Source organism: Saccopteryx bilineata, chromosome 3, assembly GCF_036850765.1.
Source record: "Saccopteryx bilineata isolate mSacBil1 chromosome 3, mSacBil1_pri_phased_curated, whole genome shotgun sequence".
Taxonomy (NCBI): domain Eukaryota; kingdom Metazoa; phylum Chordata; class Mammalia; order Chiroptera; family Emballonuridae; genus Saccopteryx; species Saccopteryx bilineata.
The window spans coordinates 294839039-294858943 of NC_089492.1; the positions used below are offsets into that span (position 1 = coordinate 294839039).

Below are 19905 nucleotides of genomic sequence, written 5' to 3' on the forward strand. Positions count from 1 at the left end.
ATGGGGGGCGGATAACAGAAGAGTCCCGGGCCCTGGCCAGTTGGCTCAATGGTAGAGTGTTGGCTGGTGTGTGGATGTCTCATGTTTCATTCTCAGTCAGGGAACACAGGAGAAGTGCCCATCTGCTTCACCACCCTTCCACCTCTCACTTCTCTGTATTCTCCTCCCACAGCCATGGTTCCATTGGAGCGAGTTGTTCCTGGGCAATGAGGATGACTCCATAGCCTCCACCTTAGGTGCTAAGAGCTTGGTTGCTGAGCCATGAAGCACCGCCCCCTAGTGGGCATGCCAGGTGTATCCTGGTCAGAGCACATGTAGGAGTCTGTCTCTCTACCTTGCCTCTTCTCACTAAATTACAAAAAGAAAAAAAAGAAAAAAAAAAGAAGACACCTGGCTGGATAGCTTAGTTGGTTAGAGCAGCATGCCTAAGTGCGGAGGTTGCTCGTTCAATCCCAGGTCAGGGCACCTATAGGAACAGATCAGTGTTCCTGTCTTCCATCCTCTCTCTCAACAATCAATAAAACGATAAAAAAAATAATATTACTTCAAATCAGAACTACAAAGAAAACAAAATTTAGATGAAATATAATTCCTTGTGTAGGACAAACTACCCAATTAATCCAATGTGACATATATTCTGAATAGTTCAATACTTACCAAAACCATACAATGAGTTCTTTAAAATACAAAAAATGGGAACTGTACATCATCGCTCAAGAAACTAGAAGAAAACTTCAACAAAATATAATAAAATGGAAGGCTTTAATATGGTATATTAAAAAATGATACCTCGCCCTGGCTGGTTGGCTCAGCGGTAGAGCGTCGGCCTAGTGTGCGGAGGACCCGGGTTCGATTCCCGGCCAGGGCACACAGGAGAAGCGCCCATTTGCTTCTCCACCCCTCCGCCGTGCTTTCCTCTCTGTCTCTCTCTTCCCCTCCCGCAGCCAAGGCTCCATTGGAGCAAAGACGGCCCGGGCGCTGGGGATGGCTCTGTGGCCTCTACCTCAGGCGCTAGAGTGGCTCTGGTCGCAACATGGCGACGCCCAGGATGGGCAGAGCATCGCCCCCTGGTGGGCAGAGCGTCGCCCCTGGTGGGCGTGCCGGGTGGATCCCGGTTGGGCGCATGCGGGAGTCTGTCTGACTGTCTCTCCCTGTTTCCAGCTTCAGAAAAATGAAAAAAAAAAAAAAAATAAATAAAATAAAAATGATACCTCACAAACAAGTGGGGTTTATTGCAAGAATGCAAAGCAGGTTTGATATTCCAAACTTAATGTAATACTACAATATCAACAGGCAAAAGAGAAAATCAGATGACCATATCAACTGACAAAGAGAAAACACTTTACAAAATCCAATGCTTATTCATAACCAAAAAAATCTCAGCAAATTAAGAAGGGAACTTCCTAAGCTTGTAAGAAAACTATGAAAACAATATACAACTATTACCATATTTTATGATGAAAGACTAAATGTTCCTTTCTAGTATCAGGATATAGTTAAGAATGTCCTTTCTTACTATATTACTCCTATTCAACATCATACTGGAAGTCAGAGCTAATGCAATAAGACAAGAAAATGAAATGATAGGTATATAAATTAGGAGAGAAGAAATAAAACTATTTACAGCTACATTTTCAGGTAGAAAATACCAAACATTCTACCCAAAGAAATGGCTCATAAGAAGTGAGTTCAGCAAGGCTACCAAACGATACCAAAACACCCAAAAAACAATTACATTTCTGTGTACTACCAAATTCATGTGGAATATTAAAATTTAAAAATCAATGTGTCCCCCCCCCCCCCCAATTCAATGCCAGGGTCTGGCTGAGTAGCTCAGTTGGTTAGAGTATTGCCCTGACATGCCGAGACTGTGAATTTGATCCCTGATCAGGGCTCATACAAGGAGCAACCAATGAATGCATAAATTAGTGGAACAAATTGATCTTTCTCTCTTCCCCTTCCTAAAATGAATAAAAATTGAAACTTAATCCTAACAAAAAATTTCAGAATCTCTTTGAAAATTATAAAATGTTAACAAAATGAATCAATAATTACTTAAATAAAGGTAGTCATATCATGTACTTGTTCATGATGCGGATTCTTTTATTTTTCATTTAATAATTTCATTATGATGCGGATTCTTAAACTGACCTGCAGTGTAAATCAATTGCTATCAAAAGGAGAACAAAATTTTCTTTGTAATAGAAATATTTAAAATTTATTTTTTAAAAAAGAAATAAAAACATTTACATGAAAAGTTCAAAGAACTAGGAAAGCCAAGTCAGCTTCAAATAATGAGAGTGGAATCACTGTACTTAATTTTTTTTTCTTCCATTTTTCTGAAGCTGGAAACAGGGAGAGACAGTCAGACAGATTCCTGCATGTGCCCGACCGGGATCCACCCAGCTGTACTTAATTTTAAGATATACTATCTAGCTACAGAAATAAGACAAGAAACAGCACTAGGTTTTAAAACCACATAAAGTGCCCTGGCCGGTTGGCTCAGTGGTAGAGCGTCAGCCTGGCGTGCAGAAGTCCCAGGTTTGATTCCCAGCCAGGGCACACAGGAGAGGCGCCCATCTGCTTCTCCACCCCTCCCCTTCTCCTTCCTCTCTGTCTCTCTCTTCCCCTCCCGCAGCCAAGGCTCCATTGGAGCAAAATATGGCCCGGGCGCTGGGGATGGCTCTTTGGCCTCTGCCCCAGGTGCTAGAGTGGCTCTGGTCGCGACAGACTGATGCCCCGGATGGGCAGAGCATCGCCCCCTGGTGGGCATGCCAGGTGGATCCCGGTCGGGTGCATGCGGGAGTCTGTCTGACTGCCTCCCCGTTTCCAGCTTCAGAAAAAATACAAAAAAAAAAAAAAGTTAAAACCACATAAAGAGCCTGACCAGGTGGTGGCGCAGTGGATAGAGTGTCGGACTGGGATGCGGAAGGACCCAGGTTCGAGACCCTGAGGTCGCCAGCTTGAGCACGGGCTCATCTGGCTTGAGCAAAGAGCTCACCAGCTTAGACCCAAGGTCGCCGGCTCCAGCAAGGGGTTACTCGGTCTGCTGAAGGCCCGCGGTCAAGACACATGTGAGAAAGCAATCAATGAACAACTAAGAAGTCGCAACGCGCAACAAGAAACTGATGATTGATGCTTCTCATCTCTCTCCGTTCCTGTCTGTCTGTCCCTGTCTATCTCTGCCTCTGTAAAAAAAAAAAAAAAAAAAAAGAAAAACCACATAAAGAATGGTTTGTTTTTTAAAATCCAAGCAAAGCCTGAATAGTCTCACCTGGTACAATGAAATATACCCATTCATGTGTGTATCCTTATCTTCTTAATTACTCACCCTAAACTGTCTAACTATACTGACATCAGACAACAATGAATGTATACAAAATACATAAAGGATCAAGGCCCTTTGTCCCAGAAATAACATTACCCTTGCCCTAGCAAACTAGGTCATCCATAACAAAGTGCTGTAGGCTTAACAGTGAACTCTCATTGCATTTACTCTTCTAAGTTTCCTCCTTTTAAAAAAATTCCTGAGATATGCAGCAATGTAAACTAAAAAGATGGCAACGAAGGTTTTCCTTGGTGCACAGAAGGCTGGTCATTCCCTCATAGATGAATTCCCAGACGCAGAATAAGGCTCTAGCTAGGATCAATTCTACAATGCATCTTCATGTAAAAACTGTTGATGTGCAATGATAGGCTTTCTCACAGTGATGGTTCTTGTGGGGTTTCCCTTTGGTACATACAACTAGATGCTGTGGTAGACGTTCTCTCGGGCAAAAGATTTCCTTCAGTGTTGACATTCAGATAGTCTTTCCCCAGCAGGAGTTCTCGAAGAGTGACAGCAGTTTGCCCACTTGTGAAGGGTCTATCCACTTCAGTGACACTGACAGGGTTTCTGCCAGAATGCATCCTCTGATGTTGACTCAGGGATGAGCTACGACTGAAGGCCTTCCCACACTCACTGCACTTATAAGGCTTCTCTCCAGTGTGGATGATGGCATGTCGAATGAGGTTAGTGCTCCAGCAGAAAGTTTTCCCACATTCCATGCACTCATAGGGCTTCTCTCCACTGTGAATCCTCTGGTGCCGGGTGAGGCCCGACCTGCGGTTGAAGGCCTTCCCACACTCACTGCACTCATAGGGCTTCTCTCCAGTGTGGATGCTGAAGTGTCGAATGAGGTCTTTCCTGGTGCTAAAGGCCTTCCCACATTCTTTACACTCAAAAGGTTTCTCTCCAGTGTGGGCCCTCTTATGCAAGATAAAGGTGGAGCAGTGGGTAAAGGCCCTACCACATTCATTGCATACAAAAGGCTTCTCCCCGGTGTGGATCCGCTGGTGCCTCTTGAGGTAGGACCTGTGGTTGAAGGCCTTCCCACACTCGAGACACTCAAAGGGCTTTTCTCCCGTGTGGATGACGTAGTGGTGAATGAGGGCAGCGCTCTCGCAGAAGGCTTTCCCACACTCGGTGCACTCATAGGGCTTCTCCCCGGTGTGAGTCTGTTGGTGCCACATGAGGTACGACTTGTGTTTGAAGACCTTACCACACTCGAAGCACTCATAGGGATTCTCGCCGCTGTGGATGATGTGATGTCGAAGATACCCAGGCCTGTGTCGAAAAACTTGCCCACATTCTTTGCAGACAAAGGATTTTTCTCCAGTATGTCTCCTCTTATGTAAGACAAAATTGGAACGGTGGGTGAAGGCCTTTCCACATTCGTTGCACTTATAAGGCTTCTCTCCACTGTGAATCCGCTGGTGTTGTGTAAGGTAGGACTTGCGGTTGAAGGCCTTGCCACACTCCATGCACTCGTAGGGCCTCTCCCCTGTGTGGATCATGTGGTGCTGAAGGAGGTGGGTGCTCTTAATAAATGTCTTCCCACAGACTGTGCATTCATAAGGCTTTACTCCAGAGTGAATCTTTTCATGTCCAGCAAGAAGGTGTTTCTTGTTAAACACTTTCCCACATTCGTTGCATTTAAAGGTATTTTCCTCTTCCTGAATCATGGGATCTTTACCTAATTCACATGAGTCATGATCAACAACAGTCCCTCCCAGAGAGACTGGCTTCTGCACCATCCTCAAACATATTCCATCAGCTGTCCCAAAGCCGCAATGTTCAGGGATCTTTTTACACAGGGCATCTATCCCTCTTCTTAAGTGTCCTTCCTGCATGGGCACTTCTGATGACCAATCCTGAGCCTTGGTTTGGTCCACTTGGGAATCCCTTAGAACTTTTTGTGTTAGTTGTTCTTGGAACGAGAATCTCTCAGACAGGGTCGGCTCACAAGTGGTAGCTCCTATGGTCTTGAGTTTTAATTTGTCACCTAAAAGATCCAATACACAAAAACATGTTAGTGGCCCTGGCCGGTTGGCTCAGTGGTAGAGCATCAGCCTGGCATGCAGGAGTCCCGGGTTCAATTCCCAGCCAGGGTACACAGGAGAGGCGACCATCTGCTTCTCCACCCCTGCCCCTCTCCTTCCTCTCTGTCTCTCTCTTCCCCTCCCGCAGCCAAGGCTCCACTGGAGCAAGGTTGGCCCAGGCGCTGAGGATGGCTCCATGGCCTCTGCCTCAGGTGCTAGAATGTCCCTGGTTGCAACAGAGCAACGCCCCAGATAGGCAGAGAATTGCCCTCTGGTGGGCATGCCGGGTGGATCCCGGTCAGGCGCATGCGGGAGTCTGTCTGACTGCCTCCCCGTTTCCAACTTCAGAAAAATACAAAACACACACACACACACACACAAAACATTTTAGTAATGTCAACACAGAAGAAACAAAATAAGTTCTGGCTGGTTGGCTCAGTGGTAGAGCGTCAGCCTAGCGTGTGGAAGTCCTGGATTCGATTCCTGGCCAGGGCACACAGGATAAGCATCCATCTACTTCTCCACCCTTCCCCCTCTCCCTTCTCTTTATTTCTCTCTTCCCCTCCCACAGCCAAGGCTCCAATGGAACAAAGTTGGCCCAAGTGATGAGTATGGCTCCATGGCCTCCGCCTCAGGCGCTAGAATGGCTCTGGTTGCAACGGAGAAACACCCCAGATGGGCAGACCATCGCCCCCTGGTGGGCATGCCTGGTGGATCACAGGCACATGCGGGAGTGTCTTTCTGCTTTCCTGTTTTTCACTTCAGAAAAATACAAAACACAAAACAAAACAAATAAAAAGACACAAAAAACCTCAACTCTACCCAAGTGAATATATAAATTCAAAACAATTCCCTGTAAGGTGCCAATCGGTTACCACGGAACTTGACGGTCTGATTGTAGATTTGCATGAAAGAGCAGAAATGTGAATAAGGATACCCACCTAATCAGATAATATTAGGGGGTTATAGGTTTTGAGACACAGAGTATGGGCACCGAGAAGAGACAAACAGGCACTGGAAAAGAGGAGACGACAGCTCAGGGAATACACATACACGGGGCTTACATGGCAGGGGGCAGAGCAGCCCAGTGGTAAAAGCAGAGAATATACAGTGAACAGAGCTGGAAAAATTGGTGGCAGCAGGAATAGCAAAACCACATCCCTATCTCACACTGCTCAACTGCTACTTCAGATCAGAGTTAAACATCAAGTGCCAAGTTTTAAAACTTTTAAAATAAGGATATCTTTTGATATTGAGGGTAAAGCATATTTTTATGCAAGACAAAAAAATCATTAACCATATAAGCAATGTCATTAGACTACTAAAAAGATCCTCTATTCAACATAGTATACTTTAATAAGAGTGAAAAAAACAAAACGAAAAAACAATTAAAATACAGAAAACGATTTCTGTAGCATTTATAACTGATAAAAGTACCCATAGCCCTGGCCGGTTGGCTCAGCGGTAGAGCGTCAGCCTGGTGTGCAGGAGTCCTGGGTTCGATTCCCGGCCAGGGCACACAGGAGAAGTGCCCATCTGCTTCTCCACCCCTCCCCCTCTCCTTCCTCTCTGTCTCTCTCTTCCCCTCCCGCAGCCAAGGCTCCATTGGAGCAGAGATGGCCCGGGCACTGAGGATGGCTCTGTGGCCTCTGCCTCAGGTGCTAGAATAGCTCTGGATGCAACAGAGCGACGCCCCAGAGGGGCAGAGCATTGCCCCCTGGTGGGCATGCCAGGTGGATCCTGGTTGTGTGCATGCGGGAGTCTGACTGCCTCCCCGTTTCCAGCTTTGGAAAAATGAAAAGAAAAAAAAAAAAAAAGTACCCATAACGTACAAAGAATCTTTACCAATCAAAAAAGAAACAAGTTAATAGAAAAACAGGCATTTATCATGAAAATGACATTTGAGAGATAAAAACGCAGAATGACCGACAACCATAAGATAAGGTGCTAAAAATAATGAGGCACAACTGTGTGTCCAGTTGATAAGCAGAAATGGAGGTGCCTTAGAATATCAAATACCAGACAGAACATGATCCACTGCTTCTTGGAAGAAGTGGAAATTGGTACAAACTCTTAGAAAACAATGGCCATTATGATGTCAACTTGAAACCTGCATGGCTTCTGATCCAAACATCCCATACCGACAAACATCACAGACACCCCCCAACCAGGGCAAGGTGACCTATAAACACGAATGTTCTTGGCAGCACTATTTGTGAGAAAAAAAAGATTTTAAAAAAAGATGAAATGCTCCAGAGAATAAATGAATAAGAAGTAAAGCAAAAGCATTTTTAATTTATTCACTTCAACTATAAGGACATTGAGCATATTTTTATGTTGAGTAGAGAAAGGATGAAGTTACAGAAACATGTAAGTGAAGAATACAGTAAGCAAAGGAAGAACTTCCCTGCAAAGGTGTGATCCAGGCTCTGTCTGGGAACCTGGCTGTGGTCCGGCAAGACCTCTGCCACCAGGCAAAAGGAGAGGCTGTGGACGGGAAAGCCCACCCGAGTGTGGGAGGGGACCCAGTTGACATACAAGTGGCCATCTGCTGAGACACCAGTGGCTGGAGAATTGGTCACTGTCTGGAATGAGGTCAGAGCACCGGGGACAGCTCATGCAAATACAGAGCTGACCAGAGGCACAAGCAGACGTAGAGATGGTAGGGGACTATGAGCACCGCCCCAGCGCAAAGATGATGAGAGCCCGAACTGAGCGTGTGGGGACAAATCTGACAGTGGTGCTGGCTTAATGGATTCAGGAGACATATGTGACAGAACATGGACAGGACTGGGGGTGGCTGGGTGTCGGGCTGGATGGTGCTGCAAGTGTGCCATTCTGAGGCCACAACAGTCCTAACTTGCTTCAATGGCAGCCCCACTTGCTGAATCTTGGGAGTTGGGAGGAGTGAGCAAGGTCACGGGTCCCTTGCTGAGCTCGGTGACGTTGGGAGTGGAGATGTGGACGGAAGGCTGAGAGCAAACTCCAATGGACTGCCCATGGGCCATGGAAAGACACAGGCGGGCTGAGCAGCCCACGGGACCAAGAAGGGGACAGAAATGACTGCAGTGGCAACAACTCCACACGTGATGCCCCAGAGCCCTATGTGGCTCACGTGGAACAGAAAAGGTCAATTCCATCTCAAGGTTTTACCCAACAGGAGGTGCAAAAACTAGGGGGTGACTGTGCTCCTGACGGACACTCAGAGGCCAGGCAGATGGAGAAGGGGACAGTGCGGCAGGCAGTCAGCTGGATAGAGGGACCGGAGAGAAGGAAACGCCCTTTTCCCCAGCGGGAAATGTGAGACATACTGCTCATTGTCACTAGGATGTCAATACTACCAACAACCTGTTTCCCATGAGCCCTTTACTACGGCTCGAACACTGTGCTAAGTGGGTTTTTTTTTTGTATTTTCTGAAGTTAGGAGGGAGGCAGTCAGACAGACTCCTGCATGTGCCTGACCAGGATCCACCCGTCATGCCCACTAGGGGGCGATGCTCTGCCTATCTGAGGTGCTGCTCTATTGCAACCGGAGCCATTCTAGCGCCTGAGGCGGGCGCCTTGGAGCCGTCCTCAGCGCCTGGGACAACTTTGTTCCAATGGAGCCTTGGCTGCAGGAGGGGAAGAGAGAGAGAGAAAGAGAGGAGAGGGGGAAGGGTGGAGAAGCAAATGGATGCTTATCCTGTGTGCCCTGACCAGGAATCGAACCCTGGACTTCCACATGCAGAGTCGACGCTCTACCACTGAGCCAACCACCCAGGGCTTCCAGAAGCCAGTTTTAACTTACACAAAGACACAGTAAGCCTGACCAGGTGTGGCACAGTGCATAGAGCGTCAGACTGGGATGCAGAGGACCCAGGTTCGAGACCCCAAGGTCGCCAGCTTGAGCGCGGGCTCATCGGGTTTGAGCAAAGCTCACTAGCTTGGACCCAAGGTCGCTGGCTTAAGCAAGGGGTTACTTGGTCTGCTGAAGGCCCGCGGTCAAGGCACATATGAGAAAGCAATCAATGAATAGCTAAGGTATCGCAATGAAAAACTGATGATTGATGCTTCTCATCTCTCTATTTCCTGTCTATCTGTCCCTATCTATCCATCTCTCTGTCCCTGTAAAAAATAAATAAATTAAAAAAAAAATAAAGACACAGCAAGGCCGTGTAACTTTGCTACAGCCAGAGCTGGTACTTGGCACACCAGGCTTTCAGCCTGAGACAGATCTTACCTCATACACCTATGTCCTCCAACAGGTCACAGGGCCCATAGGCCAAAGGGCTCAGTGGCTTCCAAACCATCAGACAGACAAGAGAAAGCTACCCTAGTGATCCATGACCAGTGGTCTCCTGAGGGTCTCAAGGCTGCAGGGTCCTCCAGTGCCCACATCATGGCTCCTACCTGGACAGGGGCTCTGGGAGAGGTCTTCCTTCACCATGCACGGCTCTGGCCCGGGCTCTAGCTGGTCGATCAGCTTAGGTCTGGGAACAGGACACCCTGTTCATAAAGAAAGATGACACAGGAATTTTTGTGAAATAAAGTAAAACCCCACAGTGTACCCTGGGACTTCAGGACGTGGACAAGACCTCAGAACGAAGCTGTTCTCAACCACACAAACGAACAGTGACATGTGACCTGGAACGCCAGGACACAAACACTGCCGCTGAGATCCGGACCCTACGCAGAAACGCTGGCTGTATAGAATTCCCAGCATGCAGACATCCCAGGTTGGATACCTGGTCAGCACACATGAGAAGCGACCATCTGCTTTCCTTCCCCTCACTCTCCCCCTTTGTCTCTCTCTCTCCTCCTCTCACAGCCAGTGGCTCCATTGGTTTGAGGATGGCTTGGTTGGATCAAGCACTGGCCTCAGACGCTGAGGATGGCAAGGTGAATTTTCAAGCATTGGCTCCAGACAAGGGCTGCCGGATCTCCCAGTCAGGGCACACACAGAATTCTATTGTTCCTCCTCTCGCTTAAAAAGAAAAATAAATAAAAATAACCAACGGTACCTCAATTTAAAAAAAGAAAAGAAAATGTCCCTAAATATAAATAAAATAGCCATGGTGGGCTAGCTCGGTTGCTCAGAACATGGGCCTGAAGCAGAGAGGATGTCAGTTTGCCCCATTCAGGGCATTTACAAGAGCAGATCAATGTCCTGTCTCACTGTCCGTCTCTCTCTCTCTCCTGTCAACCTCCCCTTACTAAAATAAATGTTTTAAAAAATTAAAGCCCAAATAAATAAAATAAAAACCACTAGAGACGTCATCTGCCATAAGTAAATAAATACCTCCCCAGATAATCTGGTATTGACAGAGGATTGAAAAACCTGGCTTGCAAGTAGCTAACAGTCTGAAGTGGGAGGGTGGCCTGCACCGGCCCTTCTGGGATGAGGATTTACCCCAGGACTGCTGAATGAGGGGACCCGCCGCCCTGCTTGCTCCATAGCGTCTGGGGCCTTCTGGAGGGTGACCTGCCCCAGGACCATGGAGGAAGCAAAGACACAGAACTGGCTAGGCACCCGTGAAGCCAGAGCCAACAGCGCCTCAGAACTACTTGTCAGGTGAGGTCATCAGTTTCCCGCAGAGGGAGAGGACATGGGTGTTGTAGAGAAGTCACTGAGGCACCACAGCCCACAGCCCACAGCCCACAGCCCACAGCCCACAGGAGGCTGTGCTGGCAGATGCTGAACCACAGCCCGGGACCCACTCATTGTCACGAAGCAGATGTGCACTCAAGTCCGCTAAGCACCTGGCACAGAGGAGAGGTGCACAAGACCCTCCTTTGGCTGTCAGGGGTCTTTACTTTTCCTCCCTCTCAGAGCACGTTCATTAAAGCTGGGGACAGTGAGAAAGGGAAGGCCTTAGGATAGAGGGAGCAACAGGAGAACCTAAGCAAGAGCCTGAGAAGAGGAGGGGAGGAGGGGGGGAGGGGGGGAGAAGCAGACGGGCGCTTCTCCTGTGTGCCCTGACTGGAAATTGAACCTGGGAGTTCCACATGCTGGGCCGACACTCTACTACGGAGCTAGGCCAGGGGTTTTGAGCATTTTAATATGGATGGTGGCATTCCTGGGCTTCACCTATCATGTGTCAGTGGTATCCAAAGCCTAGCTGTAAAACCAGAAACATGCCTAACCTGTGGGGGCACAGCAGAGCAAGCATCGGCCTGGAACCCTGAGGTTACCAGTTCAAAACCTGGGCTTGCCTGGTCAAGGCACATGTGAGAAGAAATCAATGAACAACTCAAGTGAAGCAACTATGATCTTACTCCCTGTCTCTCTAAAAGCAATAAAGATCTTAAACAAAAACTCAGAAACATCTCCAGACATTGCTCAGTTCCTCAGAGGAGCAAGGTCATTCTGAGGTGAGATGCACAGGTTAGGAGGTGATGAAGAGAGTGATGAGAAAGTGAGTGGAATGGGAGAGAACCTTTGTGAGCTGCGGGTCAGGACACAGCACCGAGGAGGTGGGGCCGTGCTGAGCAGGGTGGCTGTATGGAAGGCTGTATGGAGTGCCCAACAAGAGACCACTTATTCTACCCACCCAACTTCCTAATTTCGCTTTACTTCTCATGAACACAAATCATAATTCCAGTACTATAAACCCCGCATGCTTGGCCCTAAGCCCTGAATTTTCAGCTCTCTGTTCCCTTGACTTGAAAGGTCCACCGTGATTATCTTCAAGCAGAGAAACAGCTATGCTGGAGTCAACTCTGGCATTCCTGATGTGTGGGCTGAGTATTTCTTGGTTGAGAATGACTGTCTTGTCCCTCATAGGCTGTAGTAGGACCTCTGGACTCTGCCCACTAGATGCCAGTACCACCCACAGCCCAGCAGAGACACTCAAATGTGGCCACACACATCACCAAATGTCTCCTGGGGGACAACACTGTCAACTGTTAAGCATCAGGAAACAACGAAAGCAGCACTGAACCTTAGGATATTAGAGGCCTTCATGAAGATACAAGACCATAAAAAAGGTCCATAACCAAGACCTGTGTTTAGAACAACACTTGAAAGCAATAAGAGCAGAGGCCTCCTGGCGGCCTTCGCAATTCACCCTCTCCAGGGAGAACATCCCATCAATCATGGCTCTGACAACTGGCCTGTCAGGGACACTTGGGCCAACCAGGCTCACTCAGATCCATCTCTGGATTTGAAATAAGAACCTCAGACAGGCCCTGGATGAGAAGCTTAGTTGCTTAGAGAATCATCCCAATAGATCAAATTGCAGGTTCAATCACTAGTTATGACACATTTGTGAATCAACTAATAAATGCATTTAAGTAAATAAAACAACAAATCAATGTTTCTCTAATTAAAAAAACAAACAAACAAAAACAAAACCCTCAGACAGAGGCCAGTCTGTGCTGGGCGCTGGGGAGAGATATACAGGGAAGTAGGGGCTCAGGGGGCCACTGCTGTCTCAAGGACACACAAGACAGCCCAGCAGCAAAGAAAGAAAGACATATAATATAAACATGTGAAAAAACAGAGACAAGGAATCCGGGGGTCACAGAGAGCACTGAGGAGAAAAGGCCACCTTGAATAGCATGACATGAATAGACTGAGACAGATAAGACAGAACAAAAGACCCAGGAACCAGGACAGAATCCTGGTGGTTCCCAGTTCCTATATCCTGCCTTTGAGTTCTATAGAACACTCCCATTTCCTTTCACCAATTTCTAGAGGCAGAGGAAAACTGCGTCTTGCCCAAGGGACACATGGAGACGAGATAAGAAGTGAGTTTAGAAAACAACTGAGGCAGTGCCCTGGCCGGTTGGCTCAGCAGTAGAGCATCGGCCTGGAGTGTGGAAGTCCCGGGTTCGATTCCTAGCTAGGGCACACAGAAGAAGCGCCCATCTGCTTCTCTACGTTTCCCCCTCTCCTTTCTCCCTCTCTTTTCCCCTCCCGCAGCCAAGGCTCCATTGGAGCAAAGTTGGCCCTGGGCACTGAGGATATCTCCATGGCCTCCGCCTCAGGCTCTAGAATGGCTCTGGCTGCAACAAGCAACTCCCCAGATAGGCAGAGCATCGCCTCCTGGTGGGCATGCTGGGTGGATCCTGGTCGGGCACATGCAGGAGTCTGTCTTTCTACCTCCCTGCTTCTCACTTCAGAAAAATACAAATAAAAACCACCAAAAACCAAAAACATAAAAATAAAAACACAATGACTGAGGCAGTGGACAGGAGAAAAGAGAGGGTCCCGAGTGAGACTTTCTTAACCAGGCTGGTCTAGAGCCAGAGGTGGAATAAAGTGGCAGGTGTCCCCCGTGCAATGGGGAGCACTTACCCAGAGACACCAGGAGCCTGCAGTTTTCCAGCATCACCTCCTGGTACAGGGTCCTCTGGGCCGGACCCAGTTGTGCCCACTCCTCATGGGTGAAAATCACAGCCACGTCATCGAAGGTCACAGACATCTGGAAAGTCAAATAGATATGTAGAGTTGGCCTTCTAGCCGTGGGATGGGATCAGAGATCAGCTGTGTATCAGGGCAAAGGTGCAGATATCAAGGCCCAGAGCACCAAGCATCTCCTGAGGGCCGAGCTCTGTGCTAGGCTCAAGAGCAAGGTCAGAATCTGACCTGTGGTGGTGCAGTGGATAGTGTCGACCTGGAATGCTGCGGTCACCGGTTTGAAACCCTGGGCTTACCGGGTCAAGGCACATATGGGAGCTGATGCTTCCTGCTCCTCCCCCCTTCTCTCTCTTCTCTAAAAATGAGGGATCCAAGAAGTGAGAGAAACATTTAAATAATGGTAATGAGCCTAACCAGGTGGTGGCGCAGTGGATAGAGCATCGAACTGGGACGTGGAGGACCCAGGTTCAAGACCCCGAGGTTGCCAGCTTGAGAACAGGCTCATCAGGTTTGAGCAAGGCTCACCACTCGAGCCCAAGGTCGCTGGCTCGAGCAAGGGGTCACTCGGTCTGCTGTAGCCCCCTGGCCAAGACACATATGAGAAATCAATCACTGAACAACTAAGGAACTGGAACGAAGAATTGATGTTTCTCAACTCTCTCCCTTCCTGTCTGTCCCTCTCTCTGACTGTGTCTGCCATAATGCCATAAAAATAAATGAATAAATAAATAATAATGGTAATGATACCAATTATCAGGTGTATCAGCAGATGCACAATAGCCTAACTGATCCTACAACTGCCTGCCCCATGCTGAGGGCTCCACTTTCTGGTTCAAGAATCTCAAGTCCCCACTTCTGTCTCCTGTGGTTTGCATCCAAACTCTGAAACCCGACACATGCCAGCTGTGTAACCTGGGGGGCATCATTTCATGTCTCTGAGCTTTGGGTTTTAGATCAGTAACAGTTTCCACATCAGCACTAACATCAGTGACAGCAATTATTGCATGTTCGGTTCGCTTTGGAGTTATTACCATCACAGCCCCTGATGTCAACATCTCATCACCTCTGAGCACATTCCACCAATTCACAGAGTCTAACGCCTTACTAACCAGAAACAAAATTTTTTTACACTTCTTTTTTTTTTTTAATTCAGTGAGAGGAGGGGAGGCAGAGACAGACTCTTGCATGCCCCCAACTGGGGGCCACCAGGCATGCCCACTAGGGGTGACACTCTGCCCATAAAGGGCATTGCTGAGCAACTGAGCTCTTCTTAGCACCTGAGGTGGAGGCCAAGGAGCCATCCTCAGTTCCTGGGGCCAACTCCATCCAATCAAGCCATGACTGCAAGAGGAGAAGAGAGAGGCAGAGAGAAAGGAGAGGGGGAGAAGCAGATGGGCGCTTCTCCTGTGTGCCCTGATCAACAATCGAATCCAGGACATCCACACACTGGGCTGACGCTGTACCACTGAGCCAGCCGGCCAGGGCCCAGAAGCAAGTTTTTAGCATAGGATACTTACATAGGATCTAACATTAACCTGAGCCTCTTCCATTATCTAAGTGAATACATAGTAAGGAGATCATGAAGCACTTAGACCAGTTGTTTTGCTACAAAGTCCATTTCTTTCACCTCTAAAAATATAACTGTGGGCCCTGGCCAGGCAGTTCAGGTGGTCAGAATATTGTCTGATACGCCAAGGTTGTGGGTTTGATTCTCAGTCAGGGCACATTCAAGAATCAACCAATGAATGCATAAATAAGTGTAACAAGAAGTCAGTGCTCTTTCTCTAAAAGTCAATAAAGATTTTTACTTAATTTTCTTTAATTTTAATTTTATTTTCACAGAGAGAGACAGGGACAGACAAACAGGAAGGGAAAGAGATGGGGGGATGCTCCAGCTGAGCCAGTGATCCCTTGCTCAAGCTGGCGACCTTGGGCTCAAGCCAGCAACCTCTTGGCTCAAGCAAGAGACCATGAAGTCATGTCTATGGTCCCATGCTCAGGCCAGCGATCCTGCAGCCCATAAGCTGGTGAGTCTGTACTCAAGCCAGCGACCTCCTGGTTTTAAACTGGGTCTTCAGCGTCCCAGGTTGATGCTCTATCCACTGTGCCACTGTGTGGGAGACGGACTGTGGGTTGGCGCGGTGGTCATTGTACCCTTTTAATCCTAAAATCTTCTCAACACTAACCTTTTCTCCAAACCCTTGACTGTTGCATGATGTGGGGTGGTGCACTCCTATGAGGAAACCAATTTATGCCTCAGATGAGTAGCTTTGTATCAGAGACTTTCTTATTTGTATATTAGATTAAAGGCTTGGCCCTGGCCGGTTGGCTCAGCGGTGGAGCGTCGGCCTGGCGTGCGGGGGACCCGGGTTCGATTCCCGGCCAGGGCAAATAGGAGAGGCGCCCATTTGCTTCTCCACCCCCTCCCCCTCCTTCCTCTCTGTCTCTCTCTTCCCCTCCCGCAGCCAAGGCTCCATTGGAGCAAGGATGGCCCGGGCACTGGGGATGGCTCCTTGGCCTCTGCCCCAGGCGCTGGAGTAGCTCTGGTCGCATCGGAGTGACGCCCCAGAGGGGCAGAGCATCGCCCCCTGGTGGGCAGAGTGTCGCCCCTGGTGGGCATGCCGGGTGGATCCCGGTCAGGTGTGTGTGGGAGTCTGTCTGACTGTCTCTCCCCGTTTCCAGCTTCAGGAAAAAAAAAAAAAAGAAAGAAGATTAAAGGCTTTAATTTTCTATGCTATATAATAAAGCAAAGATGGGGGCTCGCTCTCTCTGATATTGCCATCAGCATTAAAGAGGCCTCTCAATCTCATCCTCTTTTCTCGGTATTTTCTTTTCTTTTTAATTTATTTTTTATTTTTATTAAAGATTTTATTTATTCATTATAGAGAGGGGAGGGGAGGAGGAGCAGGAAGCATCAACTCCCATATGTGCCTTGACCAGGCAAGCCCAGGGTTTTGAACCGGCAACCTCAGCGTTTCCAGGTTGACGCTTTATCCACTGCACCACCACAGGTCAGGCCTCTATATTTTCTTAATTCCGCACCTTTCTCCCTCAGGACCTGGAATTACTGGCTGCTCTGGTTTGCAGCAACACCGTCTGATCTGGCAAAAACGATTTTACATATAAATGAGCACAGATGGAGAAGCACCAACTTCACAGAAAGGGTGGCACCTACCTAAGTAACGTCTAGGCCTGAACTGGCTTCCCACACCCCTTGGTCTCCCAACTCCCAGGCACATTCCACAACGAATCATTAACCTCTTCCTGCAGAAATCCTGATATCACTTACCCCAGAGAACGGGATACTTCGGGACCAAGGAGCATAAATGAGGAAGTAAGGATAACACAGGCTACGACTGTGAGAAGCCTTGGACTGATCAGGGCTTGTCGTGGGCAAGGATGGGTGACACTCTGCTAAAGACCACGCACTGTCACGGTCTGAGATGTATCTCAGCAGCTGTGGGAACCGGGGAGACCCCTCGCTGGGCCTCCTCAAACCTACTGACCTCGCCTCTGTCGGTGCACTTACGCCTGGAAATAAATGCTCCTCTCTCCTCAGGCCCCAATACCCACAGTCACCTGTTAGGAGAGGACAGGCGAGCCTGACCGGGCGGTGGCGCAGTGGACAGAATGTCGGACTGGGACGCGGAGGACCCAGGTTAGAAACCCCGAGTTCGCCGATTTGACCCCAAAGATCGCTGGCTTGAGCAAGGGGTCACTCGGACTGCTGAAGTCCCCGGGTCAAGGCACATATGAGAAAGCAATCAATGAACAACTAAGGAACCACAACGAACTGATGCTTCTCATCTCTCTCCCTTCCTGTCTGTCCTTCTCTCTGACTGTCACAGACACACAAAGAGGGCGGGTCCCTGCACCACGTGGAGAAGGTCCCCGTCTCTCAGCCCCTCACCGACCACCTGTCAGAGGCCCGGCGCCATCCACGACTGGGGACAAACGAAGCGGGAACACACGACACCTGCAAACGCAAAGGCGGCGGCTGTCCGGTCTCCTCGACAGTCAGTTCCAACGTCCCCGTCCACTCACCTGCGTGTGGCGGGTAGGCGACATCGCCATCGTGCGACCGCAGGGATGAAGGGCGGGCGCGACCCGGCGGGGCACCAGGAAAAGCCCGTTACGGGGACTCGCACACCGGACACAGAGGCGGAGACGAGGCTTCACCTTTCGGGAAGGAGCGCTGACGACAGGCCTGAAAATACGGCACCACGTCCGCCGGGCCTGGCCCATCGACCAAACTGCAGACAAATGGCGTCGCGGAGAGCAACCCGGAAATCCCGCCCACGTACACATGCCGCCGGAAACACCTCTGTGCTGGGCCCTCATTGGCCAGTGCCTGCGTTTCAGACGTAGGAAACTCAGCCTTCTGGTAACATAATCCCTAACAGCCCCATAACTGACGATGGGAGAAGTGCCTTAGCGAGATCAGTCTCTGAGCAAAATGCCCACGAGCCCCATAAATTGACGGGAAATAGAGTCTCTGAGGTTGAGATTTTCGCTCATTTAAGGGCCTGGTCCTCGGCTCGCCTGGTGATTTTTCCATTCCCATTACTACTTCCAACATTCTCTTCTGGAGAGACAAAAGAACTCTAAGCCTTTCCGGGGCGGGGGATACTTCCTGAGGCTGACGACGGAAGTCCCGCCTCAACATTGAGCACTCCCTAGCGCTTCTGCCTGGGAGGTGTTTTGACTAGTATCTCCTTCTAATGTATGATGTTCTGAGCCACACGTTTGGGCCCAAATCACGCGAACGGATCTGTAATCGCTTGAGTTGGGGAAAGCCAAGTGGAGGAGGCCTGGAGGAAAATTCGGGACTCCCATTTCCAATATGGCCAAATTTAAATATATGAATCCACAAGACGTCAGTCATGTAGACATGTCAACCTATGACAATGTTGGGATAGAGTAGAAGCCTGGATATGTAAATTTGGTGGTTATCTGACAGTTTTGGTTTTTTTTTTCCAAGTCTTGATACTAGATGAGTCCATCAAGAAAATGAGTGTAGACGGGAGGAGACAGGACATAGTATGAACCCTGGACCAACACAATTGCACCAAGCGGTTGATGACAAAACCCAGCAAACGCATATTAGGGGTCCCAGCATCCACCCAAAGGTGTATATAAAGCAGTTTTAGAAGTAAACAATGGTGGACTGTGTTTTTCTTTTTCTTTTTAATAACTGTGGAATGCCTGATCTGTGGTGGTGCAGTGGATAAAGTGTTGACCTAGAATGCTGAGGTTGCTGGTTCAAAACTTGGGACTTGCCTGGTCAAGGCACATCCGAGAAGCAATTCCTACAAGTTGATGTGTCCTACTCCTCACTCTAATTTCTCTTTCTCTCAAGTCAATAAGTAAAATCTTTAAAAAACTAAAAATAAATAAAAAAGCAGAGGAGCAAAGCCTGACGGGTGGTAGCGCAGTGGATAGACGATTGACCTGGGCTACTGAGGTCTCAGGTTCAAAACCCCAAAATTGCCAGCTTGAGTGTGGGCTCACCTGTTTCAGTGCGGGGTTGAGAGCTGTAACATGGGGCCACTGAAATTATCCCAGGGTTGCTGCCTTAAGCCCAAAGATTGGCTTGAGCTCCCAGTCAAGGCACGTATAAGAAGCAATTAGGCCCTGGCCAGTTGGCTCAGTGGTAGAGCATCGGCCTGGCGTGCAGGAGTCCCGGGTTTGATTCCTGGCCAGGGCACACAGGAGAAGCGCCCACCTGCTTCTCCATCCCTCCCCTCTCCTTCCTCTCTGTGTCTCTCTTTCCCTCCCAGAGCCAAGGCTCCATTGGAGCAAAGTTGGCCCAGGCGCTGAGGATGGCTCTGTGGCCGCTGCCTCAGGCGCTAGAATGGCTCTGGTTGCAACAGAGCGACGCCCCATATGGGCAGAGCATCGCCCCCTGGTGGGCATGCCAGGTGGATCCCAGTCAGGCGCATGCAGGAGTCTAACTGCCTCCCCGTTTCCAACTTCAAAAAAATACAAAAAAAAAAAAAAAGCAAGCCTGACCAGGCAGTGGCGCAGTGGATAGAGCGTCGGACTGGGATGCAGAGGACCCAGGTTTGAGACCCTGAGGTCGCCAGCTTGAGCGTGGTCTCATCTGGTTTGAGCAAAATCCCACCAGCTTGAACCCAAGGTCGCTGGCTCCAGCAAGGGGTTACTCGGTTTGCTGAAGGCCCACGGTCAAGGCACATATGAGA

The 19905-nt window shown here is 48.9% G+C and overlaps 1 protein-coding gene and 1 non-coding gene across 4 annotated transcripts; one reads left to right on the top strand and one right to left on the bottom strand.

Moving 5' to 3' along the window:
* Positions 1-372: 372 nt before the first annotated feature.
* Positions 373-18007, bottom strand: LOC136331823 (zinc finger protein 264). 3 transcript variants are annotated; one of them, XM_066270859.1, is made up of 5 exons: positions 17747-18007; positions 13640-13766; positions 9751-9846; positions 1212-5324; positions 373-789 (listed from the first exon to the last, which is right to left on the bottom strand). In XM_066270859.1, the coding sequence occupies exons 1-4, from the start codon at positions 17945-17947 to the stop codon at positions 3703-3705; spliced, it is 2046 nt and encodes a 681-aa protein (XP_066126956.1). In that variant the 5' UTR covers positions 17948-18007; the 3' UTR covers positions 373-789; positions 1212-3702. The 3 variants fall into 3 exon arrangements, with proteins under 3 accessions (XP_066126956.1, XP_066126958.1, XP_066126959.1); XM_066270861.1 differs by having other exon boundaries at positions 17882-17973; XM_066270862.1 differs by lacking the exons at positions 9751-9846; positions 13640-13766; positions 17747-18007 and adding an exon at positions 9581-9696.
* On the top strand, positions 793-868 carry TRNAT-AGU (transfer RNA threonine (anticodon AGU)). Its single transcript has one exon. It is a non-coding gene; the product is annotated as a tRNA-Thr (tRNA).
* Positions 18008-19905: the final 1898 nt, after the last annotated feature.

Coding starts and splice junctions, on each gene's coding strand:
- LOC136331823 (XM_066270859.1), bottom strand. CDS start 17,947: ATGGGCCAGGCCCGGCGGACGTGGTGCCGTATTTTCAGGCCTGTCGTC. Junction 9,847..13,639: donor CAGGCTCCTGGTGTCTCTGG/GTAAGTGCTCCC, acceptor CTTTATGAACAG/GGTGTCCTGTTCCCAGACCT. Junction 5,325..9,750: donor CTCCCAGAGCCCCTGTCCAG/GTAGGAGCCATG, acceptor TGGATCTTTTAG/GTGACAAATTAAAACTCAAG.